This window comes from Corvus hawaiiensis, chromosome 13 (assembly GCF_020740725.1).
Source record: "Corvus hawaiiensis isolate bCorHaw1 chromosome 13, bCorHaw1.pri.cur, whole genome shotgun sequence".
Classification (NCBI taxonomy): Eukaryota; Metazoa; Chordata; class Aves; order Passeriformes; family Corvidae; genus Corvus; species Corvus hawaiiensis.
Window position 1 is genome coordinate 14,611,734 of NC_063225.1, and position 27,161 is coordinate 14,638,894.

Consider the following 27,161-nt stretch of genomic DNA (forward strand, 5'->3'; position numbering starts at 1 on the left):
CAACAAAAACTGAAAATGAGCAGATTCCATTATTCTGCAAATGACCAAATATAAAAGGAATTACACAATTGATACACACAATGATAGTACATGGTAAGAATTATGAACTTTCCATTTATTTTTACATAGCCATTCTCTATAATTATATACCTCAAATACACTTTAGTATGTACTACTAAAATAATCTATAAAAACCTCTCTCTCTTTTAACTTGCACAAAAATTTCCCTTGAGTTGAAGGGGTAGCAGTGATTGACTAAATTCCCAACTCCACTGGAGTCTATGTAAATATTCTGCTTTACTTGTATGTAATTTTACCACTGCCCTGAAAATACAGAAGAGGAAGGACAGAAGGGCTGGCACAAAACGTAGACTGAGAGAAATTAAATGTGAAGAAAAAGACAGCACTCAACCCCAGAGAACTGGAGTAAGAATCATGCATGTCTTGTATCTGTACAGACACCATGTTAAAGGTACAGGCCATTGCATATCTACTATTTTGTTTTGGGAAATGTGGCACCTCAAAAGGAACTCCTGGGGTTCAGAAGATTCTAGAAACCAATCAGTAGGCTCTAAAGTCATAATTGCAGGGGGGTTTTTTAATATAGAAACTTGAAACCCCTTTTCCCATTCTTACTTATACATCCTTAATTTCTTTCTGTAAAGAAGGCAGGAGATAACTGAGGTTACAGTTTCTAAGAGGTAGTCTCAGAACTTCAGCTCTTACAGGGCATAATTAGAATTTTTGTCTAAGCCCACTGAAAAAGTAGGGCTTGAATTCTCAGCAACATATTTCCTACCCTACCTCAGTAACATCAGGAAGTACTCTCCACTGGCAATAGCTGTAAATCAGATTTAGAATTAACAAACAACATTCAGGACTAGTAGTCTCCAGCAGGCATACATTTCCAATGTAGCATGTGATATTTTAACTATGCACCTCCAGCTGAATCTGCAGATGACAGTATTTGGCTTAGTTACATAATTTCAGTTAGAATCTGCTTCTTATATTTCAGGAGTTGATCAGACTGGCTGCTAATGGCTCTGAACATGATAGCTAAGCCTTCTGGCACAGTTCAGCTGCACATTAGTGAACCCAGCACAGAAACTCAGCACACATTTGGCAAAAGTCCTTTGGGTAGATAAATGCAATTGAATTATCTTCTAATCTAGACACTACTTCAGTCAGAAGGGCCAGATTAGTGAAATGCACGCGTAAATACCCCACTCTTTTCTCCAGCTGGCATAACAAAAAGTGTTTTGTACCTCCTTGCACTCCTGACAACTGCCAAGAATTGGAATAACTGTATGACAGCTAAACTAAACCAGCAGATTGTGACATCTCTGCAGAAAAAAACACTCTATCTCACAAGAATTAAAAGCTGAAGTAGAAACTGCTTCTTTTGTTTGCTAAATAGCTTTTGTTCCTTGCTATGAAAAACTGAAGCTACATGAATACTCCTAAGCTGTTTTGAATTTCAAGTGGAATTTCTCAAGAATTTTGGATGCTCTGTGTGGTAAAGTTAAACACTGTAACTCAAAACACACAGATCTGTGCTCTGCAAAGCACTGTTGGGTCCCTTAGCTCAGACATGAATTGCTCTGGCCCAGTGTCTGATATTGCCACTTTCTGGGGGGCTTTAAGACCTCATGGCTGATTTCAGGCAGGGCTGACACAGATGCTGAAGTCCCAAGTACAGTCAGGTGTGAGTGACTGCCGACACTGGCACGGAGGAGAGATCTGAAGTGGTTTTCCTGTCCTAGAGCAGGGTGGAGCAGGAGCCCACAGTGTCTGTGGGGCCAGGCAGCCACTGGCCCAGCAGTGCAGGCAAATCTCAGACTAGCACATAGGGGACATCAGGGCACGGGGACTGAACAGCAAACAGAGACAAGACTATGGGTGGGAGAAGATTGGCTTTGATTAATTTAGTGGCCTTTATGGTAAGGATACAGGTGCTTTGATTAATTCAGTGTCCATTAGAGTAAGCACATGGGCCACAAACTAAAGCAGACAGACTGCCCATGTTCAGCCCTGAAAAAATCATTCAATTCTTCACTCACTCTTTCTTCCAATAAAAGTTGACAACAGCATGTAAACCTTAGTCCTTCACTTAAAACAACATTAATTTATTATAGATCCTCTGAAGTATTTGGCTCCTAGAGAAGAAAAATGACACAGACACTTGTGAGAGGCTGTCTCCATTTACCTGAGTACACTCTGCCAGAAGAGGAATTCCTGGCACAATAAGCTGTGTGGTCAGAGGAAAGCTGGAAATACAGCACTGGCATCACTTTCTCAGGCATTATCTTGTGGCTATAAAGACTTGGGGCGGTATCACATGTGTTATTTTTTATGTCAGTCCACACACTGAAACATTAAAAAGATGTTCCAGGATGAACCTGATTTGATATTTATTTGACAAAGCTATCAAACCACGGGAAACATACAACTGATACCTGGAAGTAAACCCAGAAATCTATAGACATGACAGAAATCATCACATTTTATTGATGACTTTTATGGCTCCAAAACCAACAAAGAATATGACTGAAATATTTCACAAAAAGTAGCACAGAATCATTCCAAATGCAGAGAGCATTCTATCACTGTTCTTTATTCCCAAGCTACCTACTAAGCTAATGGAAAAAAAATTCTCTGATCAAACTATTCACAGAAACACAAGAAAAAATTATGGATATGCAAGTTGTGAGTCTAACCTCAGATCATCAGGTAAGTCTGGCTAATTAATGGCAGTATTTTGTCTGCAGCATAGATGAAACAGTGCAGTCCAGATTCCAAACAGACAACTGAAGAAAATGAGTTAAGTATAACTAGTACAAACTACAAAATTATTTTGCCATCAGGAACTGAATTTAAGTTTTTCCAAGCATACGAGGGAAAGAACATATTAATAAAAAGAAAGTTGCTTTCGTCTTCTAGCAAGAAGTAACTTATTTTCTTTCCCCCTCCAGTATGCAAGCAGATCACTTTGCAAACTGCTCTGCAGACAGTTACTATTAACTCTTAAGTTTGATTTTCTAGACCTTCTGCATCAGTCCCACAGGTCTCCTCATCAATACACTGAACAGGGACTGTTATATCCATGCTCTTAAACCACGAAACATGACTGATATTAATTTATCATTCTGAACATTACATTTTCAAAATTGCAGAAGCAAGTCTCTAGTATTTCCTTTACAATTCCACCTTAGAAAAGAAAAATCCTTGTCTTCCTGTCTTTGATTAAGTCTTATTAAAGTTTGATAAACTCTATCTTCTCCCTTTAATAGAATATCTCCAGTACCACTTTTTCAGAACCATAAAAAGTGATTAGCTACAGCCTTTTTGTTTAAACCAAAATTCATGTAATACATAATCTGCTTTTTCTACATTTAAGACAGAATTTTTCACACTGTTTACATTAATAGTGAATTTAATATTTTTTAAAAGTTCATCGAGCACACGTAGTTTCATACTCAGCTGGGAACATTTTTTCCATGATTGAGATAAATAAGCAAGTCTTTTTATGAATGCAGTCTATGAGTCAGGAGCCTTTTAAATATCTACCCTCCCAAAGTAATTAAAAGTGGTTTCCTGTTATAAACACACATGAAACAATTACTGCGATGTAACAGATTACACGTGTCTAGGAAATACTTAATGCTACTGAATGATAGCACAGATTCTTACCAGTGTACAAAGTCTTCAATTTTACATGACCTATTTCAATACAACTCAAAGTAAAATTAGGAGTTTTATCAGGGAGAGGGTAAATAGAGAGAAATCCTTTTTTTAATCCAGGTTTTTGTGGACTAGACCGTAATGACTGCCATAATTTCAAGTGATTACACTCACAGGCCACTGCCAAGTCATAAATCAAAGCACTGATGTTTCTATGCACATTGTATTCCAGTGACAGGACCTCAGAGAGCCCCTCCCAAAGCCTAACACATGAACAGAGCAGGCTGTCCCTCCTCTGGTGGCTCAGCTGTTTATCTGCACATCCTGGGATCCTGTGGGAAGGGCCATGGCTTGGGAGAAACTGCTCTGCTGCACTGTAATATCTGCTGAACAACTGTGCATGGCCTTTACTTAATTACAACTGTTAAACTGGAAGCACATGCTGCATCCTCCAGTTCACCTCTTACTCCTGACTAATGGAACATGGAAATGGTCTCACTGCTGACCAAAGGACCAAGAACAGCTTTTTGGAGAGGAAAAAAGCCAAAGAGAGTCAACTGTATAAACTTCAGAGAGTCCTTGGGATCCTTTGGAGGTTAGACATGTGGAATACAACTGGTTTGTGTACAGCACAGCAGGGCTGGGAGTAACTGCCAAGGCTTGCAGACCTTGGGGAGTTATTATATAATATAAAGCAATTGAATTGGAGATGCAGTCCATCAATAAACCTGTTGAGTCACCTGCATTTAAAAAAATGCACAAGGTAAATTTGAACAAATTAACAGAACCAAAAAAGTCTTTATCAGAGATTATTATTACCAATGCAAGTAATCAGCAATCCATACGCATATTTTTTCATTTATAATCCTACCAAAAATCCACACAGCAACTTCAGTGGTTAATAGCATTTTCCTGATTAACTTCAGTGAAGACAGAAACAAACCCCACCCTAAATACCAAAATACAAATTGGTTCCCTTTACTTACTGTCAGGTACAGTTTAGGATAATGGTCATTTGAGAGAGAAAGGAATTTCCAGTAATCCAGTGGAGAGATAAAGTATTTTCAATTTCCATACTAGGTTATATCCACAAATACCAATGACTTTATTTTGTTTTGCTTTTCTTTTCCATTCCTTTAATGTGTCTTTCTCTTGACTCTCACACAAAATCCATTCCATCTGTTTCCAAGTGCATCTTCATTTTAGGTATTACTCCCATTATGATGACTAGGTTTTAAAGCTCTTTATTCACATCAGGTGTTACTACACACTGCTTTACTTCCCAAGCAAGGAGCCAGGCCCTTCAGCTGGCCTGTGGCAGGCCAGGCCCAAGGAAATCAATGGCACCATTGTAATTTGAGAGCTGCACAGGATCTGCCCCTGCTTGTTTGAACAGCAGCTTTTTTACGTCCACAAGCACGAAGGCATAAAAGTCTGCTGAAGTTCAAAAGCAGTTTTAATTTTTCTGTCCTTCTTTTCAAGCACTTTTAAAGTTATTTGGGCAGTTGAATAAAAACCCCATTTTATCCAGCTAGGCTGCAGAAGTGTTTAGTACAATTCATTGCAGTAGGAGTGCTTGATGGGCATTTCCAGGCTGCTCCTTCTCCTGAGAAGCATCATGAGGATCCAATTAATTAATGTCAGAAAAACACTTTGAAGATAAGAAGCACTTTTTGTGATGATTTTCTTAAAGAACCAAGGAGCTTTTGTTTCAAAAGCCAAATTCTGGATGGAGGCATGAAATACAAACCCATACACTGGTGGATTTCAGCAGAAAACACCACCGAGAGAAGGTAACGGAAGGCAGCATTGCACAGCAAGAAGTTCTAGTCACTGTTCCCACTTTCCCTCTGGAACTACTTACCATGCTGAATGGATTTTAAGCCCTAGACAGCTCCACTGCTATTTATGATTACTTTTAAGAGGCAGTGGCTTGAAACACTTCTGGAATATCTTAATGATCTACTGAAGTCTGGGAGCTTTTCAAAGACTAAGAAACCTGGGCAGCTCTGCTTCTGCTCATAGGCACTATGAATGCTAAACCATGCAGGAGATGAAAGCTCTGGCCTGTTATTGCATTCCCTCAGAAGATCATTTCTAGTCCATGGATATGGACTCTGTGAAAGCTGGATCATCATGACAGCCAAGAGGTTCTAAATAAACATTTAATTCCATTCCGTCATTTCTGCTGGGGATGCAAATAAGCAGCACCTTTGGTAGCACCTCACTTTCGTCTTTGATCTGAAACCCAATGCTTTGTAAAAGATTCTTATAATTTACCTGATATACTACATGCCAAAACAGAATATGTACTTCAGTAACTCAGACCAATTACACACATTACTATTGACATTAAACATTTGCTTGAAAACCTTACCTATAGAGTGTGTTTTAAAGGTTTTAAGTTGCCAGAGTCAGCACTTATGCAGAGCTAGTGAATTCCACTACTGCATTATTCTGCACAATTAGTGAGAGAAGTTTCACCCTTGCAAGTGGTGGCACTGAACTGCCTTAGGAGAGAAGAACAAGAGGTAAGAACTGCAACTCAGAAATTAAAGGCTTTTTTCTGGTTTTCAAGGGAAAAACGTAACAGGATGGTTGCTTTATACTGGAGGAGAGAAGAAAAAGCCCAGGTAGGTGGTGATGCAGAACAGATTCCAGTTCTTGATAAAAACTAAACCCAACAGGAATTTGACTCTACATAAACAATGCTGTACCAATGATAAGACCACAGCAACAGGTGACTTACATATGAGCAGATGCCATAATCTGCTCATATAAACTTACAATTTGGTGTTAATTGATTCTACCTCTAAGACAGAATGAAAATTCAAACATAGTACATTAAAATGACACGATTCAACCAAATGAAAAGAAAACAGCATTAGACCATTACTAATGACACCAAGTTTATCAGGAAAATCTGCATCTCAGAAGCACACACAAAATACACTAAGGAAATACTAAGAATTTTATAACATCACTGTGTAATCAAGTCTATGTGATCTGTCACAATATTCCTGTGTTCTAACATGCAGCACTCTGACGCTCATATTTTGACACCTTACAATCTGACAGACAGCTTATTAATGCTTTAATACTAAGCAGAGTTGAGGGTCTCTAAGCTTCTTTACAGAGTACTCCCCAGCACCTGCAGAGTTAAGGCCAGTGGAGATGCATGTACCTAATTTTGAAGCTTAGCTGCATTCCAACATGCCTGATTTGGGTTAGACCTCATAGACCTCATAGATCAAATTACCACTGTTTTCTGCTTAAAACAAGTGATGAAGCTAAAAGACTGAAAAAAGCCTTCATCAATTCACCTCCAGAAAAGTGTCCAATTTCTATTGCTACATCTGCATTAGGGATGATACTGAAATAAAACACAAATGCTTACATCCCACTCCACACTCCCTGTCTCCTCCTTCTCAACCTTTAGATATAGTCCAAGGTAGGAACAAAATGATTCCATTTGATTTCATCTTTGCTTCAATAATGTATGCAGTGGAGATGCTAAAGACACAGCACAGATTTTTGCCATAATGGAACACTCCCAAGGGCCACCACCAGGATAAGGTAATTCAATGTTGACCTGAACACATTAATGGAATTTCCCATGTTTATCGTTATAAATAATACTATCTGTAACATTCATGGCAACATACCAAATTACAAACATGTGACACTTCTTCACAAACAAACAGAGCAGAATCAAATTCTGTAATTTTCCTTTGTAGTTCTCCAAAATCTGTACAACTGCTCAGAACTGAGCTCACACTAATAGGCATGTGGAAGGAATCCTCTCTTTCGTTCACAAAGCAGTGAACCCTTGCTTAAAGTAACTCACAAACTTTGAAGTTTCAATGCAAAATACCTCTCCCTCTAATAGAGCTAACTGCTGGCAGAACAATAAACTAGGTCTGGTGCTCATTAGGACTCAATATCAAAACAATCCACAAGCAACTCTTCTGAACTAGAGACTCGAAAGCTTCAGGGATGAACTATGATGTGCTATTTAGTGAGGCAAGGGTCAGAGGAAAAATTGATTTCTCACTGTATCAATAGATAAAGTCAGATGAAACCACAAGTTCTTATGACTACGTTCTTTTGTTTCAACTGACACATGGGAGACTTTTCTTCAAAAGTCCACTTTGCTAAACATGCAACAGAAGATTTTGATGCTGAAAAGTTACAACCTCTTGACACAGATTTAAGAACTGCATCATGCTTCTCAGTTTTGGAGTTTTTTTTTCATTGGCAGAAGACAACTGAAGAAAGGTAATGCGTGTTCATAAATTTAAGCTCAAACCAAACAAATTTCCATGACTTGGCCTTCCCCTACGTTAATTAGGCTTGGGGAAGGAAGGAAAAAGTATTTTGTAAGAACAATCAAAAAATCTGAGGAACTATCATTCTGAATATAGAACAACCTCTTCTAGCTGTGCCAGACACTTGAGGAAAATTCAATCCCCCTCTGCAATATGAGCCTAGAAGAGAACGATGAAGTGTTATGACAGAAATTCAACAGTAAACTTTTAATTCCACTTACTGAAGGAATCTTTATTCTGCAATCTGACTGAACATCTGCAGACACATTATACACTAAGGTGTTGTTGCCTTAGGTCCTTACAAGTAATTGTAATGACAAGGCCTCATTTCACCAATAAAAATATATCTCTTTTCCAAGTTTTCCAAAGCTCGGGTATGGCTTATCATTTAAATGTTCCCATGCTTGGTTAGAGTCCTCCTGCCCAAAGAACAGTTCTGCTCTTGCTTCTCCCTGAGGCTCACCTCCCATGATTTCAGCGGAACTCTTCCAGAAAATGCTTATTTGAAGTTACATTCAGGTGTTCCTTGCTCTGGACCTGCAGAAGGTTTTACAGGTGTGGAGGAACCCTCGTGCCACAGCAATCACACCAAGTGACAGAAAGCTGCCTCAAGGCCGTGTGTTCTCTTCCATAGAAGAGCTGATGTGGGGGAATGGAGTGAAGGAGATGGACTAAGGATTAACCCCAATGCACAGCAGCTGCAGCTGGACTGTTATGCCATGAAAACCTTTCCCTAGCACTTCATGGTTATCGGTGGTCAACAGATACTCAGTTGTTCTGTCTTGGGGTCCCTAAGCCATGCTAGATTAGCTGTGCAAGCTGGCAACCTTTGCCCGGCAGCTCATTAAAATCCAGCCCATAATCTCATAGCAGACATTCACCTGACCCACATCTCTCAAGCACACTCCCAACATTTTCAGAATTACAGTCGTTTGGTATTAAAAATTGGAGTTACGACTGTGAGGCAACTACTGCTGCCATGGGTACAAATATGAGAGGGAGACTGGGTCTGTAGTGCTTCTAAGCACCCAAACTCTTCTGACACAAAGTGTTTGAAGTAATATTCAATAGAACACAAAGACACTGGGCAAGTTAAGAAATAAAGGATAAAGTTTAATCTCCCTTGACTAACTTAATCATACAGTCTATAAATCAAGTTTTAAATCCCCATATATATTGTGTATTAGAAAAGACTTGGATTTCTTCTGGAATTTAATGCTGCAATATAAAAATATTCTCTGCAGATGAAATCTCTTTATTGGATCCAACCATGAAGCCACTAATCATGTAGAATTTCTACTGGGTGATTATTTTACTAAAAGAGATTTTGAAAAGGGTAAAATCCAAAAATGTTGAAACTGAGCAGTTCAAAGGGAAATAAGAGAAGGAACAGAAAAAAAAAAGTTTCTTTTACAGAATCAAAGATGTAAGAACACATTCTATCTGACTAGATCAAGGGATGCTTAAGGAACAAAGAAAGGTTTTTTGCTATCCAAAAGAGAATTTTGCTCAGAATAAAATAAGATTAGGGAATCAAAGAATGCTGCACAGAAATATCTATGACAATTGAAACCAGGTTCTCAACCATTTTTTCTTAAGTTTTGCTGTGTAGCATTTGAACAACTATTTAAATTAGTAACAACTTCTCCTCTTGGCATGAAAGGAAAGAATTGTGTCTTCATGAGATTTGGGAATTTGCCTATGGATACTTTATGAATTTGGACGGACTCTGGTCATTCTTTATGCACAGCTAAGTCAGAGAATAAAATTAACTTTGAATTAAAATTTGTAAGAAAAGGAGAATAGTATTGTATCAGACCAGTGACTACAGCTTGATAACAACTTTATAAAGTAGTGTTTACTCCAGGTAAAACACAGCTGAGCAATAGATTACATAGGAAGGATTTTAATCAACTCTCAAAGCTAATGACTTCCAAAGAATACATGACATTTCCAACACAGCCCCTTGTAGGCCTTCTTAGAGACAAAGGAAGAATGGAGTGAAAGCTGAGAGTCAGCTGCATTAGTGAGAGGAGAATTCATGTTACAGGATAGTGGTCAGTGCCATGAAATACATACTCCAAAAGGTGCTCCATTAGCACCCACTGTTCAGAGAGCTTAGATCTTCTAAGAAGCCTTGAACAAACAATGTGCTGATATTCCAAACAATGTGTGCCCTTCAAATGAGTGTTTTCATGGAAAACTACTTGGTGGTTTGGTCATCAGCTAGAAGACAAAAATAATCTAAAGCTTCAAGATCTAAAAAGTTCCCATTAACTGGGTTCAGATTAATAAAAACTGCTCAAACAGCCCATCTCTTTCATGTTTTAATGCATCTTCTTTGAAATTTTTGCATTCAAGTTCCTTGGTTCTGTCCATAACTGGAAACAGAAGTCTAATCAAAACTCTGTGAGAAAGGCTGAAATTAAAGATTTTGGGGTCTGACAAGAAGCAGGAAATACTGAAAATCTTGCAGAGCCAGTTCTCCAGAGGCTTCGATGCCAAGGGGGTTTGCAAAGTTATGTAAGCAACCAGATTGCTGGGTGCTTTACAAGTCAAACTGAACAACCAGCCTTTCTGAGTTTCCTCTCGCTATTTTGCATATTTCTCTTTATCTGTCTCCCTGCCTTTCAAAGCAACCTTTCCTTATTTCACGAGAAGGAAAAAAAACCCATTCCTTTAATACAGAACTTATGAATCAAGCACCTCAGTGGGACTCATTGCTGCTGGCTGCTGTTCAGATGATGTATTTGCAGGGCAGATCATCAAAGCAACAGCAGGCTTCAGCTGCTGCTCTGTTGCAGCAAGTGCTGTTTTTGTAAGAACAATGCTTACAGACAAAGGGTAAAAAAATGTAACACCACCTCTGTCATATGATGACACAACTAGGAAACACAGGAAATGAAAACGTGATTTCTATGGGTTTCAAAACTGGTCATGACCACTGCCACCAATGAGCAAGTATGAGCCAAAAAGCACAGCCAGCATAGGCAGCTGGAAAGAAACATTCATATTCTTCTTCAAGATGCAGAGGATAAAGGCCAAGAAGACATTTACCTGGAAAACTAGCAACATGAAGAATTCTCCCAGAGATTCAGGCTAGATGAAAAGTGATGAGCCTCCCAAGCAAGGCACCTCTTGCTCAGCACCCCAACTCAAGGCTATCCCTCAGACCTCCTGCCCTCAGCAAACAAGGAGAAACTCATTTTGAAGCTCCTAAGTGAAAACACCGGTGGGCAGTGACTTGCAGGAACTGTTTTGCAAGTAAGTGGTGGAAAACTGTGACACACAAGTTAACCCAGCCATCAAGGTTTAACTTGAGGCCAGAGGAAAGAGTATTTCCCATCACACACGAGTAGCAAAGTCTGTCTTTTTGTATTTTTTTTAAGATCTGCCACTTAATCTGTAAAAAGGAAGAAACTACCTTTTGAGAAAGTTCCATTATTTCTTTTGTATGTTTTCAAAATGTGCCTGGAACCCTAAAAACCACTATGCAGCGTATTAGATACCAGCTGGCTATTTAATGAAGCCAGAAGGGAAAAGGTCACCTTGGAATTTACTGTAATAAGATAACCCTGCCAGAAACTCTCAATTGTAACTATTTAAGCAACACCAGTATTGAAAAAATATATGGTCAGCAAAGAATAATGTCCTGGATATATTCTGTTCAGACTAGAGGTCATTACACCAGGTAAAATGCTTGTGCAACTCGAATTCAGTGGAATTGAATTCATTAACACCAGGGTTGAATTTCATCCAAAGTCTTAACAGCTTTGAGGGTTTTAGTAAGTGATCATCCCAGCCAAGTAATACATGTTGGCTACAGTAAGATCGACATTTATTTAGTGAAAGAAACACTCCCTGCAACAAATTATTTTGAAACTATTTTAGGGACAATAATCGAAAGGATATTGAAGTGTAAGTGTGTGTACAGGGAGAACTGGGCAACCTAATAATGAAATACAGGTGAGAAATGCTAAAAAGGGAGTATTACACAACTTTATTTGCCTTGATATACTGTCTCCTATTAGTTTTTAACTCTTTTGCATGAGAAGCAAACTCGTGTTAGTCGTAATTCTCCCTGGTAGCTTATCCATACATACATTATCTGCAGACACAGGAATACAAGCACGAAGAGCAAGATCCAAACTCAGACTGATCCAGAACTTCTTGCCAGACAGAATATGCTTCTAAGATTCCTGTCATCTCCAGGCATAAAACAGAGACCCCTCTACCTCTCCCCCATTGCCTTGAACCCCTCAAACAGATGTGGTAGCCAGACTGGCTATGGTAAAGGTAATTAACACCACTTAATGGCAGAGCAAGCTGTAGGCCCCACACATACTGAAACTGCAGTTTGCAGAGGAAGACCATGAAATGATCAAAATCCACCATTTAAACACATTTAGCTATAACCAACTAACCACAATACCACACTTTTCAGCTCAAGGAAATGCAACCTACTCAATTTGTCAGGCCAGCATACCCAGTCTAAACATAAATCCTGAAGGGAATCTGTCAGCAATTAGCGTAATACTAGGTCACAGGCACTGAACTGGGTAGTTGCTAAAACATGCATGTTTGTCTGATGAGATCCTGGGCTTCTGTGTGTAAAACAACAGTCATGGAAAAGCACTTTCCTGGATAGGTCAGCATCAGACACTTCAGTATTGGGGCTGTTTTAAATCCCTGGTGAGAAAGACAAGTCTCTCAGGAGACCTGTGTTGATTTTCAATGAAAGCATGGCCGCCCAGAGAGCTATTAATTAAAATCATTATTAATTCAGAGAATCAATGTATGTATAACTAGCAATGCTAGCTAACTAAACTGAATTAAGTGGAAAAAGTCAGAATCTTCTCTGCTCATCAGGTCTCTTCCAAAACTGACATTTAATTGAAACTTTTGAGGTGCCCCAAAATGTTTTAAGTGTCTATTAATGGCCAACAGGTGTAGTCAGAAAATATTTGACCAAATATAGAATCTGAAGCACTGAAGGACAAGATTGAGTGAAGACAAAATGATAAGGCAGGAGCCAATAACCAGGAGTTATCAATTTATATTGCCAGTTCCGTGCTTTCATAGGAATGCTTGATGTGCAAACATTTTCCAAAACCCCCCCAAGTTATTCCTCTTCCTGTGTAGTATTTCCTGACTCTCCAGTTCAGCATTCAGGAAACAGGGACACAACAGTTTCACTAGGATACCTAATCATAAAAAGCATTTCTTAGGAACATTATTCAAAATGTTCTGCTTGAGTTTACACACTGATTGTAATTGCCTCTTCAAACACTAATAATTTACTCTGAAGTTTCCTTATGGTTTGAACTTGCTGTGTCTAATTTCAGTTTATTTAAGAAGTGATTCCTTAAATCTTTTCTCCACAGTTTGGAGCACATTGTTGGCTGTACTAGGAAATATCTTTGTTGTTTAACTCCAGCAGAGAACAGTCAAGAGTACAAACAACAAAAGGTAAAAAAAATAGTTACTCTTGTCCAGATATTGTAATTACATTTTTTTTTAAAGTAATGCATTCAGGAAGCTGCATATGCAAGAGAGACCTTCCAACTCTAATGCACTGACACATATAGGGATGCACTCAATGATTAATACAATGTTCAAGTCCTTGGGGGGGGGGGTCTCACAAGTCCATCACAATAAACATATATAATAGCATAGCTTTGGGTTACAGCATTCCATAAACTCAAATGAGAAATTGCAGATTTTTGTTTTGAACAGAAATGTAAGAACTATCAATGGAGCACTGACAATTCTCGTGCAGTGGGAGAGCCACTGAGCCCAAGGCACACTGAGGCACTGGAAGAGAAGTTTATTATAAGCAGATCCCTTGTACAAAGTTGATTCCAAGCCCTGAAAATTCCAATGTGCATCCTCTCCTCCATATTACTATATAGCATTCATTGCAGCTTTTTTTGCACAGAAACCTTTAATCTTGTGGAAAAAATACAAAAATCATTAACAGCAATTTAAGAAAGTGTATTTTGAAGTATATTCATTGATCTAATAAGCCCCACATGAAGGAAATCCATGAGTATATATATATTATAAAGCTCTTCACATGATCACAGCAGTGCCTCTAGCAATGTTTGTCTTCGAAATTCCCTGCCAGTGTTCTAATCTAACGCCTTTATTTACTGTAAATTTGAATCTCTAAAGTGATTTCAAAATGTTATTTTAAGTTCAAGAGCTGCTAACAATCTTTCATCATGAGATGTACTGTTTGAGTGTTATCTGCTGCAGGGAATACAGAAATAAAAATGGTTTTCTGAGCACCTTTCCACAGCACCATTAGTATCAGGCCCTGTTGTTTTCATACGACAAATTCCTTAAAACCATATTCATGTTCAGGCACACCAGTATTCACAAGAGTGCTATTAACATCCCTTGGACTTTTGTTTAAAAAATATTAATCTGCAACTTTTATTTTAATCATAAATTGTGTATACTGGCATGTGCTAATAGAAGATGCTAGAAATAGCAGAGTATCATCTTACAGAAAGCAGAGAAAATTGATTCAATCCAAAGATGTCTCTATCTCATTTAGTGGCTGAAATTACTTAACTCCACGAAAAACAAAACTGAAATACATAATACATTCCCTGAAGGAACTGTAATGAGCTTTACAATTAGCAGTGAAATAAATTCACTATGAAACAAACGTCTTTGGAGCAAACAGTATACAGGTAAGAAACAAAATGTTAGGAGACTTGCCCAAACTTGGAAGTATCTACCTTCCCTTAGATAGGACACCTCAGAATCCCCTAAAGTCAGTGATGGCAGGCAGCGTGTCTCGTACCTTCTCCTGGACTGAATCCCAAACCCACGTGACTCCACACTTGGACAACTGCCCCAGAAACAAACTGTTCCTTGAGTTACAAACATTACCAGACTATCGCAATTAAAGTTCATTATACAGTGTATTTCGAAACTAACACATTTTCAAGCACTGTATCTTTCAATCCCGTATTAAGCTAAATTTTAATTTGAACTACTGACACCTCGTTCCTAACAGACTGCACTGCTGTTGAGGCTATGGATATGGGTAGCAACCAGCTTCTTTCAATTAGGTTCTCAAGACACAACATGCAAAAAAAGCACCTTCCAAATAATCACTTCAGATTTGTGTTATTTGGCTTTAAATTTTGCCATTATCTCAAATCCCAAGCCCAAAGATGCAGAAGTATTCATACTCCAGCCCACATGTTTTGCAGCACAAGTGCTGTAACATACTGGTCCCACTGAAGGTATCATGGTCCTACTTAATTCAGTGGCAAGTTTCCCATGTCAGTGTATGAGAACTGCCCAGCTGATGATTACCAGTGGGATAAAAAGTATGTCCTTGTCTCTTTGCTGTACAAGACTAGCATGTGACAGGAGGGCTTTGCCAATGGGAAGGTCTGTCCAAGGTCAGCAGTTCTGTTACCAAAAGGTTCTGTTACACATGAGCCAGTAAGAAAATACTGCTGAAAACTACTTTGAGAAGTCATTCTGACACAGCTCAGGGCCGTACAGCCTCTAGCCTTCTCTACACTTTACAGAGTTGGTAATACATAGCTTTTGCTCTTAACTGTAAAAAAATACTAGAGTAAATATACAGACTGATGAATGTATCATTAATAGTTATGAATAGCTATTATATACCACTCCAAAACTGAACTGCTTTCTTTCCCAACAAACACACACTAGAAAACCAGCATGAGATGTTTCCTGGGGAATTTCAGATACACCTTTTGGCTCTATTAGAGTTAGTCCGTTTTGGCTCACTGAGAAACAGTAGTTAATGTTGCAGCCCATTCTCAATTTGACTGCTAAAATATTTTCCTTCATCACATAGACACTCTTCCTACAATAAAGATGTACAAGAAATGAAAAGCCTAAAAGGAATTGGAACTCTTGGGTGGGGGAGAAGAAAATACTACATTTGTGCTGTATGAAATTCAATTCATTCCAAACTGGGATTTTGTGAAAGTTAATTACGAAGTCCCATGAACAACCAGCTGAACAACCAAACAGCCCATCTTTAATCTGCATATTCTGACTACCCAGGTAAGATTCCAGAAACACTTTCAAGTTTTATATACCACTGTCATGCTTTCTCTTTTTAACGGAAGTTTATTGGTTTTGAATGGCAAGAATTAAAAAATTTAATTCTGAAATCACCCCAGCTTGTGTGCAAAAACCAAAACTGCAGTCCTCAAAATGAGCAAACCTCAGCAAGCTGAATCATATTCAGCAGAAACATTAGAACTGTGTTTTTTATGAGGGTTACAGACGTCACAAAAATGAGCAATAGACTACAACAAAACAGTTCACAAAAGCATTATGGAGAAGCTTTCAAATGTTTGGACGACTTTTAGCTGAGTTTGAAACTCATATTCTTGCCTGCTTTTAACCAGCACCTCCTGATCTTAAAGAAATACCTCCTTGTGAAAACCTTCCTGATTGCTCACTTGCTTAGTACTTTTCATGAAAGTGTGGAGCTTGATGAAAACTGCTTAATGAAACCATGTGGAACTCAAGACAATCTCCTAAACAGAGAAAAGCAAGATAACTGATTCCTAGGAACGTCTGCTGTCATCTCCCCCCCCAAAAAAAAACTTAGTGACCTTGAGCTGACTTCCGATTTTGCATTGAAGAAACTGTAAAATGTACAAAGTCAAAGGAAAACCAAAAGCAATCAACTTACAGTCCTTGAAAAAAAAAGAATGTTGCTTGCAAGCAGCTCTGATTGCTACAATTGGATTATGACAGAACAGGGTATTGAAAATTCAGTTTTGCAAAGCACTCAACTATATCCTTAAAGGAATGGCTGCTGGGTTATTTTTCTCATTGCTGCTGCAGCATAAGCATAATTTTAATTTTTTTTATTATTATTTTTAAAGTTCGAGACTTCTGCTTATTACCATTAATATATTAATATTAACATTACAGTAAACGGCAGATCTGGGTTTTCAAGCTTCCCAGCTCCACCAGTGTTATGTGCACTATAAAAACGTCTAAATTCTAAATTCTATTTTATCAGTGAGAAGTCTGTGACCACCAATATGCCAAAACACCATCCTCACATTTACCATTCCACTTGTCCAGTAAGTTGTTTGATAAACCTTTCTCTTAGTTTCAGCTTTCTGATCTGCTTGAACATGTTCTTTTCTGTCCTGGTGTAACTCACCTGCCTCAATAAACCAAGTTTATTGTGTAACAATGTGAGCGGAGTGGCTTGGAGTCCTTCTAGGCTGGAATTACATCCTCAAGAATTCCTAACATGGGAGGGAGCTGGCACATTTAGCAGACTAAATCCATACCAGCAGTTGAAAGTAAAACATATGAAATGGATAAAAAAAAGAAAGAAAGAAAGAAAGAAAGAAAAGATGATAGCATAAACCAAGAGCTCAGGGGATAAGGAGTTAAGGAGTAGCTTGGGAAAGAAAAACTCTGTCACTTTCCCATACATGCCAACAGCCTGGTTATTTTTAATCAAAAATGTTACTCTCTTTCTGTCCTGCCCATCACAAAAATGTTCAAGTGGCTCAGTACTTTTAATATACTCAAGGGAATTTTTCTGCCAGCTGTTTTCAGGTGCTGGCACATAAATCTGACAGAAAAATTACATTCAACTCCATGATTTTATATATTAGTAATGTGACTACTTTCACTGTACTGCCAAGTAAACTACATTCTCACCCATTTTCTACCAAATGTACAAGTATCCATGGAAATTCTTTAGACAGAATTATTGGTTTAGTTCATCATCAATTAAGTTTGTGTTGACAGATGCTATACAAACAGTTCTCATGAAAAAATGAATGCTGGTGAATATTGGTATATAATGTATCAAAAACCTCCTTTGGGTGAAACCAGGACAAATTAGAACTGAGAAGACCACCCAGACAAGAGGTCCAGAACATTTGGCTTTCTCGGACTATGGGTAGTTTATTTGTTCAATTTTGAGGTAACTTTTTGGTAAAATTATGGAACTCGCTTTCCCAGTTCAGACTGTTCCCCATAAAAACTCCTGTCTACAGGCAATGTTTCTGTAGAACTCATTGCAGCTCCAGCAGGAATTAAGGGGAAGAAAGTAGAAAGAGGGTAGAAGCAATTCCACAATGAGCACCTTCCTTTCCTGTACCTGAGCAGCAGCTGAGAGGCTTTACCCACCAGAAGGGAGATAAAGCAGCTGTCCAACAAGAGGACTGTGGTTTGGAACTTCCAGTACAGCTACATAGCTCTAGCAATAACCACACCAAGCTAGCAAGGATAGCCTCAGGTAGCTCCAATCTAAGGATGGTCTAACAGGTGAAGAGAAAGGTGAGAGGCAGGTTTTGTAAATCATAACTAACTCTTCTCTCTCCAGTCCACTCTTAAGAATTGCCTACAAAACATGCACAAAATGTAGACAAACTAAGGGCTTTGTAACCTGGGAACACGACAGGTTACAGTGGGGAATGCCACAGTTCAGAAATGCACTCAAGACTGGCGTAGATCTGGTATAAATTCCACATATTCCCTAATTTGCAACCCACTATACATAGCTAGAAGTATACCTTAAGATGTTGTGTTACTATAAATATTCCAAGATCATCCATGGTTTTGAATTAAGGACCTGCTTCAGAATAAACAACTGTAAAAATGACCTTGGATTCCGTGAATACGTCTTCAATATCAAATTATCTTAATAAAATTTTGATATACTTTCACTTTAAAAGAACTGAAACTTTTTGGCAATCAGAAGATGTTCTTTTCTCCTCAAGCAGTCTTTTAGATTAACAAGTATCCGCTTGGCTGGATTTTTGACTGATCAGAGGAGGTTAATGATGTGGGAAAGGGAAACATCACAGTGGAACCAACTAATAGGAGACACTAAAGCCAAGTCAGACAGGGAAATAGATAGTAACAGGTCTACAGTGTTCATCATGCAAAATCAATCTAGAATTATAAACAGCCAGTTAGCTCTGATCAAAACACCTGTTTAATGATTTTTTCTCTTTCCTCTCTTCTTCTTGACATCGATTTCACCCTGCTCAGAAGACCTTTCCTGGCATAACCTCCACCCCGTTGCACTAGCACACAAAGCATTCTTCGTTCACTGAGATGCAACTTACCCAAATAGTTGTTGCTCTTTGACATCTCAGTAATGTTGATTTTAGTAGCTCCTTCAGGAATTTCCACTATCTTGTGGTAGCCAAGATTTGTTAGCGTGTGTTTGAAAACTCCAGACACAACCTTGCAAGCAGTGTTGTCCCCTCCACATATTCCACACTTGTCAATCACCTTGTCAGAACCCAGATAGTCGTCACAGCCAATGCTCTGCAAAATAAAGTAAGATTTCTTTTTCCAAGATCTTAAAACTGCAGCCTTTGGACATAACAACTGAGAATAGTATCACTTTCACAGAATAATCAATCCTGAAAGGATTTTGTGAATTAGCATTTCAGCAATGTCTTCTGTATGGAAAAAGGCAATAAAAACCAAAGCATTCGCAGACTCAGTGTTTTTGAGTTAGCCAACAGGTTTTTACATCCTGCCAGCCAAAACCCAAGAACACACCACGAGCAGTAGTAATTGATTGTGCTGATTGCACACTCCTCAGGTGAAAGAAAAGAACCTCTGAACCACATAGTTCACACAGCTGCTGCTCAGAAAAGAGGTGGACAGCTATGATTTTTTGATGATCCAAAACAGGCTTTTTACAAGAGCAGAACTACTTAATCTATAGTCCAGTCCTAATTTCCTCTAAAACTGAGTACTCAGCATATTCTCACCAAAAGAGGTGTCTGAGAAATCTTTATACTGCATCTAGACACTTATAGAAGAAATCCACCTGTTCATCGAGTAGAAAATCTTCAAACCACTCAGTAACACATACCTGGACAGGATAGTTTAAAACAAAATAATTTCCTAGAATCATTGGGTTGGAAGGGTACCTTGAAGATGATCCAGTTCCAGCCCCTCTGCCATGGGCAGGGACACCTTCCACTAGACCAGGTTGCTCCTAGCCACGGCCAACCTGATCTTGATTTGTACAATCCTTAAACAGCCTCCCTAAGCTGAGATGCAAATGGAATCCTGGATGACCAGGGATATAACTGTGTTTTTGCAAAAACAACACTGCTGTCCATTTCTTCTAACAGTTTAAAGAACAACTTATGTGAGATAAATCAGCTTCTATTTCGTAACAACATAGAAAACATTTCAACAGCAAGCCAAGGAAGAGATTTGATGTCCCGGAATTTTGATACTGGTTATGGCCTAAGTATAGCCAGGAGATAAGTAGGAATTTGTGACTGGCTGGCAGCTAAGCAGCATACAGACAAACCACACTCGATTTCCTTCTGGAGTACAGGCTTGAATTTGACTTGGCTAGTGAGGAAGCTTCAGATCCTTAGGAGACGGCTTTAAGATAAGCAGCAGATATTTAACATACCTTGAATCTCATGACAATACCTTTAAGTTATTAACGAGCAGAAAATCAGCTGCATATAATTTGGAACTCTGTATTCCTCAGAATAAAATTTGGTTTTATTTGTGAAAAGCATAGAAATGCCCAACTCAGGGCTTGCTGTTAACAGGCATCATTGTACTTATGCACTGGAGACAAGACATTCCCCTAAACCCTTTAAAAACACGGCACAGCTGATCTACCAAGCACCAGGATGTACAAGAAAGAAACCCCTGCAACCCACACACCCCCCAAAAATTACATAGGCTACTTCATGACATTGCATGAACCATTTTATCCAGCCACTTTTACACAAGGACACTGGGGGTTACAACATAGTGAGCTTCTTGGAATACGAGACATCTGGGGCTTCACTCCTATGGTATTCCATTGATGGCTTACTCAGGAGAAAGATGTGAGAGTGATCAACAAAGGAATTCCAGCAAGAAACTACAAAAATCATAAAGTAGTAGGACTTCACAGTAAGACAACTAAAGTTTGGCTTTATTTACAGTCATTGAAGCCAGCAGTAGTGTGTTCTTCAACTTCGGCACATCAATAGCAATACCGGAAAATCAATCAAAACCTCCCAATCCTCAAAGAAAACATAACTAATTTCTGTCACAGATTTTAAAACTAAATTTTATTATTCTACTTCACCACTGTGTCCCATAATGAGATACATAATAAGAATAATGATGTCCACAAGGTGGCACTTAAAATCCTTGTGAAATCAAAATGTAGGTCTCTGCAAAACAATAAAAAATTTAATTTCTTACCCCTAAACACAAAGTTTATATAGCACTTCTTTTCAAATTAGCCTTTACCACATGAGTAACAACTGCTACGTTGCTACTAGTAATACATTCTTTAAAATTTATCAGTCAATCCAAGGATTTATTTTGCTTTGGAATGAAATAAAATTGTTCTACTAAACTGAAATGAAAAAGAAATCTCAAACTGTTTCTTCTTGCATCATATGGTCTCCTTGTCTGGTGACCAGGTGGACTTCATTTATCAATCATAAATAAATATTTTAATCCAAATCCTGATGTCTCTCCTCCAAAGAAACCCTCATTGACTTCAAAGTTGACATCAACTGGAATTTTGCCAAGTCACAGAAGTCAGCCTCTTTATGGATTTCACAGGGCCGAATTATATCAATTCCACAGTCTTCACAATGCAAAATTTACTAACAAAATTAAAAGACTTTTGGATTTAAGTGTGTCAAACAGAAGTATGGGGGTTTTTCTCCCCATTCACGTGAATTTTTGTGTAAAACTAAATCACTCCCACTGAGTCCGTGGAAATGAGAAAGACCAAGTCAGGAAGCACCTGAGAAAATTTTATGTACACAAATCTTTGGGACCACGGTGATTGGGGGTGATGCCTAAAATGCAAGTGCCACATCTATCTTCATTAAGGGCAAGGATAACCTGAGGCTCGGTTGCAGGGTGGTCACCCTAACAGCCCTCAGAAAGACTGCAGAGCCAATCCTCATGGAAGTTATTTCCAAACATAGGAAGGACAAAAAAAAAACGAAAAAGAAGACTGGGATCAACCATCATGGATATACCAAGGTCAAGCTGTGCCTGAACAAGCTATTTTCAATGACAAGTTCAGCACATGAATGGAGAGGAAGGGATGTTCTGTGCCTTGATTTTAACAAGGCCTTCAGAGTCTCCCTCAGTATTGTTAAAGCCACACTGGAGAAATTCAGACTGGGAAAGCTGACAATCAGGTAAGCAGGCAACTCACAGACATGCTGCTCATGTAATCCTTTGCCTCCAGGCAGGAGGTACAGCAGATTAGGAACAAGGAAGCACACATTGCTTTGGCATCTGAAAGCTCTGGCTCCTCATCTTTTGGAATTACAGTTTGCATTAGTGGACTTAGAGTCCTTTCCCAGTCAGTCAGTTTGTGATATTTTCACCCCAACTTTTGTTTCTTGCCTTTGATAAATCTCTCTCCTCTCCACTAGGAAGGACACTAGTTTTTCTGGTTTTTCCCTCCAAAGTCTAAGAGTCTGCCTAGAGATTGGCTGGATGGCTCTCTCCCCAATGTGTGAAGAAGCTGAGCATAATACTACTACCTTTCTCTGGCCACTGTTAAAATCTTTGACTTTCATATATGATCTTAAGAGATTTAACTCCTACAGTTAGATAAACATAATTCCCTTGATTGCTCTCTGTCTGTGAAGAATATTAAATAAGACACTAGTGAAGATGTTATGACTGCTAGAGGGTAATAGCCAGCACGTGCCATTTCAAGAGAACAGAAGGTGAATGCCAGCACACAGCCTGTGTTTGAAGCACTTCACTGTACAGACATCAGTGCAAGGTTCAGTGGTGGATGTTCTTCAGTGGAAACCAACTCAACACAGTGAGAAGCCATGGCTATACTCGAGCAAGAGGTACCTTCAGAAAACCTCCAAAGGCAGAGCACAACAAAGCCAGCAGAGCCCGCTTGTCTCACTTCAGTGTCTCACATGTCTTCAAGGTTGCAGCCTAACCCTCATTTGCTCTACAAATCAAAGGAGCAATGTTGAGAATTTACATTCAACCACAGGATAACAAACAACATTCTAATGGCTCTCACTTGATTTGTGGTTAGCTATAACCATAATTTTTACCCAAACATTTGATCCTGCTTTAGCTTTCAAATATTTCCTGCTGTCCACAGACCTAACGCTCGCAAATCTTTGATGCTATTTACAGCCCCTCACAATTAGATTGTGGTCACATCCAGATGTAGTCCACTTAATTAATCGCAGACTTTCTTACCTGCACAATAGCTGGTTTCATTACGTATTTGTGCTTTATGCTGAACTTCACTTAGCCAGATAAGTTTCAGACAGCAAGAAGAAGCAAGCTATTCATTTTTGATAGCCTGAAGAATTCAAATTACATTTATAGCATGTAAATATGCACCAGTTTAGTGAAAAAAAGCTACTCACATGAAGACAAATAAAGACTCTTTCACTAAGCTATTCAATAGTTTCCTACTGGCTAGAAAATTACCTGAGAGAAAAAAGGTTTTATTCTTGTTACAATGGAACAAGTGAAGCCATCCAGGAAAAGTAATCATGTGAAAAGATGGTCTTAGAGATATCAACTAGTAACAGCTAATAAAAAAGGATTAAACAATCTAAAGTATGCATCTAACACTGACACCTCTGCCAAATAGGAAAACAACTTCTCACCTGTTGTTTTAAGGAAAGATACCATAAATGGGACTTGTAGCTCTCCCATACACAAACCCAGTGTAAGGTCTATGAAATCTACCTAAACCTCCAGCAATGCTGCAGCAACAAAGACCTGAAATACAAACAGACCACTGCTGGCTGTCACCTATCAAAGTCAGGAGAGATATTCAGCATTGAGACCCTACTCTACAGAGAGCTTATTAAAGGAGTTTACTCAAGTGTTTTGAAGTGGCTGTGTTAGAAGCATTTACGAGTGAAGAAGATGAAGATGCTTTATCCTAGTATGTACATTCCATTGGCAAACACGCCTAGAAGGTGAGTGCAGGGCTGGTGGGCGTGTCCCCATTTGATCCCGTACAGTTCAATCAGCAGCTCTCATTTCTGCCTGGGTTAGGAGGAATCTGTCTTACCTACGCCCAGGAGCCTCTGGGCACTGAATCCAACCACGGGCACATGACCCTACACAAGGAGAGTAGTTCCACCATGCCTGGATCCTGGGCCAGGGTGTTCCCATACATACCTGCTGCTAGACCACTCACAAGCACATCCAGTGTCCTGGGGCTTCAGTTTTGAGTTTCTGTACTTTCAAGCTAATCATATTGCTCATATTCACTAAGAATGGAAATACTGGGGTAGAAAAAAACCACCAAAGGTATCTCAGATTGAAAGTTTGACTATTATTTTTTGTTATCTGAACATTAAATTTGCAGCTAGAAGCTCCATACGCTGAAAGTTTTAATGCTCAAGAGGTACAACAGGTTCAAATAATATATGCACCTCTAAAATGCTCTAATTGCTTTTTCACTTTAGACAATTTAAAACTGCAAGGATGGTAAAGGTACTCTAGTCCAAAAGCAGACTAAATCTAAACTGAAATAAATACTCCTAAATCACATATTAACAAAGCACTCACATCTGCTTGTATATACTGATCCACTGCAAATATGCCAGATTACTTGATATCCCAGATTCAGCAAGAGTAAGCAAACTCTATGCTTCTATTTATACAACTCTAGAAAAGCAGAAAATCATTTCAATATCTAAGGTCAGATACCAACTCCACACAATACAGTTCTTTAAGAAGGGTATCTTCTTTCCTAGAATTTGTATACAAAGTGCTTATTTATGATGTGGATGATAAGGCTAAAGCCTTCAAAAATACACAGGGCTTGGATATACAGATGTACTGAATTCAGTAACAGTGCAGTCTGAAAATTCATGAAATCATTCTCCAAATCTAGCCTAAACTGACCTTGTTGGCAATGACAAGAAACAGTTAAACAAAATAATACAATTCATGTAGTTGATGTTAACTCTATGTCTTTTTAAATACCTCTTATCTAAGTGGCTAAAGCCAATGCATGTCAGCACCACCCTGATCATATTTCAGTGTAATTGTTGGCAAGTAGTACCATGCCCATTTCAGGACTAAATGAAAGGTTTCCACAATTCCTTTCAAAACAGTGGTACTTCAGAGAACAAGTGTAAAACCCGATATAACCTAACCAAAGTTAGAGCTGTTTCCCCAACACCACACACTGACTCCCTGCTGACCCCAAAATTCTGCATTTTAATTCTTTCCTGAGCTTTTACAATACCTACCATTATTATTTTCTGGTTCACGAATGTCATAAAGAGCATAAACAAACAGTAATAACATTTGAAGCCAACCGGAGGAAGAGAGTGAAGAACACAAATAGTTTCAGTTATGACTGATGTTCAGAACAGCCTCCTGAGCACTCACGTCTCCCACACAGCAATGAATCACTGCTTCCACGGCAAGTATTTAATGGTTTCAAGAGAAGTTCTATGGCATGGTGACCTCTTTGATGCTGTTTTTGTCCTGCCCTTTAGGAACAGGAGATGGAAAAGATGCCAGTCCATTTTTCTATTTGAATGATGCAAAAATACAATCTGTTTCTTCTGAAAAATCAGAAGTGGCAGAGCAGCCACTCCACAGTGCAGGTGACAACTCCAATGGCACAGCCTGTGTGGAAGCCTCAACACTATTTTCTCCATCCTCGATGCTGAACAGCTACACAGTATCACCCTAATTAATACCCATTTAAGCAGCATGGGGTGGTTCACCCAAATAAACACAATTTATGTATTTACACAAAAACAAATGCTTTCTCTTCTCACTGTATGCAGCTGTAATTGCATACTTGCAAATACTTGCAAAGAAGTCTTTCAAACTTACAGGTTCAGGTTTTCTACTTTTTAGTTTTATTCTTGCAAAGCTCTATTTGAGCTTGCAGTACTGAAATACTAAAGTTATGCCTGTCCTATAGAAAATAATAGCCCTCAAAACGTATAGCTGGGGACAGGGGAGGAGTGTTTTGCAAATGCCCTGCAAAACATGGAATCTAAAAATTCTGGAGTTTTACATACTCCTGTTGACCAGAATTTAGGAAGGGAGGCAGTGCACCCTAGCCCTGTGACATGAGTTAAGTACAAAGTCCATTTAATATTCAGGCATCTGGATTTCTGGCTGTACATCAATGCTGTAGGGGAAGGAAATGTGCAAATCCAAGAGGAAGAAGACCACAAGAGCAGAAGATGTGTGTCTCGGTTTTGAAAGACAGGTGTCTGCTAAGGAAGGCAGAGGCCCCCCTTGAAGTGGCAGATATAACCCCTTTTCCCTCCAAGTTATTATATTTTGAAATCAAGAGCCTTTAGGCGAAGATGTGGGAAATAGGAATAACAGTTCTTTACTATATATATATATATGTATATAACCAGTCAAACAAAACAACAACAACTATGGCAGTAACAGCAATCACAAACCCAGTGCCAGCCTTCTCGGCTGTCAGGCTATTTCCCCTCGGGTGCAGTTCCGCTCGCAGCCGGCAGGGGCGCTGGCGGCTCCCGGTGAGCAGGGCAGGTGCGATGGTTCCCCCGCGGCTGCAGGGGGCGCTCCGGAGCGAGCTCGGGAAACCCGCGGCTCTGGTGCCCTGGGATCCCGGGAAGGGATGGAACAAAGGCTTCACAAACCGCTGGGCAGCCGATCCCGGGCTCTCAGGAACAGCAGGCTGAAACGGCAGGGACGGACGCAAATCCCGGGTGGCAGGCGAGATGTATCCAGATGGGAAAAAACCACGGAGGCCCAGGCAGGCAGGGCGAGCAGGGCTACAGCGTAGCGAAAGCTCGAAGCAGCAGCGGAGCAGGACAGCCACAGCTCGGTCTCCAGCAGGGCAGGGAAAAGCGGCTTTTGGGGTCCCGGCGTTGCTTCCAGCAGGAAGAAAGAACGGCCAAAAAGAAAGCAGCAGCAGCTCCTTTCTCTGCAGCTTCTCTCTCCGGACGCTCAGAGCGAACTGTCCCCACACCCAGGTGTAGACAAAGGAGTAGCCAGGCCCGTCCCACTCCCCTTTTTGTCTTTCTTAAGTACAGCTATTTGTCCCCTAGCAACATGCATATGGGAGAAAATTCCTTTAACAGGAAAACCTAAGACTAAACTAAAACCCCAACATTATCCACCCCGAATTTTTTTCCA

At 39.3% G+C, this 27,161-nt stretch overlaps 1 protein-coding gene across 3 annotated transcripts in view; it reads right to left on the bottom strand.

The window, feature by feature from the left end:
* Positions 1–27,161, bottom strand: part of THSD4 (thrombospondin type 1 domain containing 4) — a 260,490-nt gene that overhangs the window by 38,877 nt on the left and 194,452 nt on the right. For all 3 annotated transcript variants that reach the window (XM_048317821.1, XM_048317822.1, XM_048317823.1), the window contains one exon: positions 19,127–19,331. In XM_048317821.1, coding sequence (XP_048173778.1) covers positions 19,127–19,331 — 205 coding nt within the window. The remainder of the gene's footprint in view (positions 1–19,126; positions 19,332–27,161) is intronic.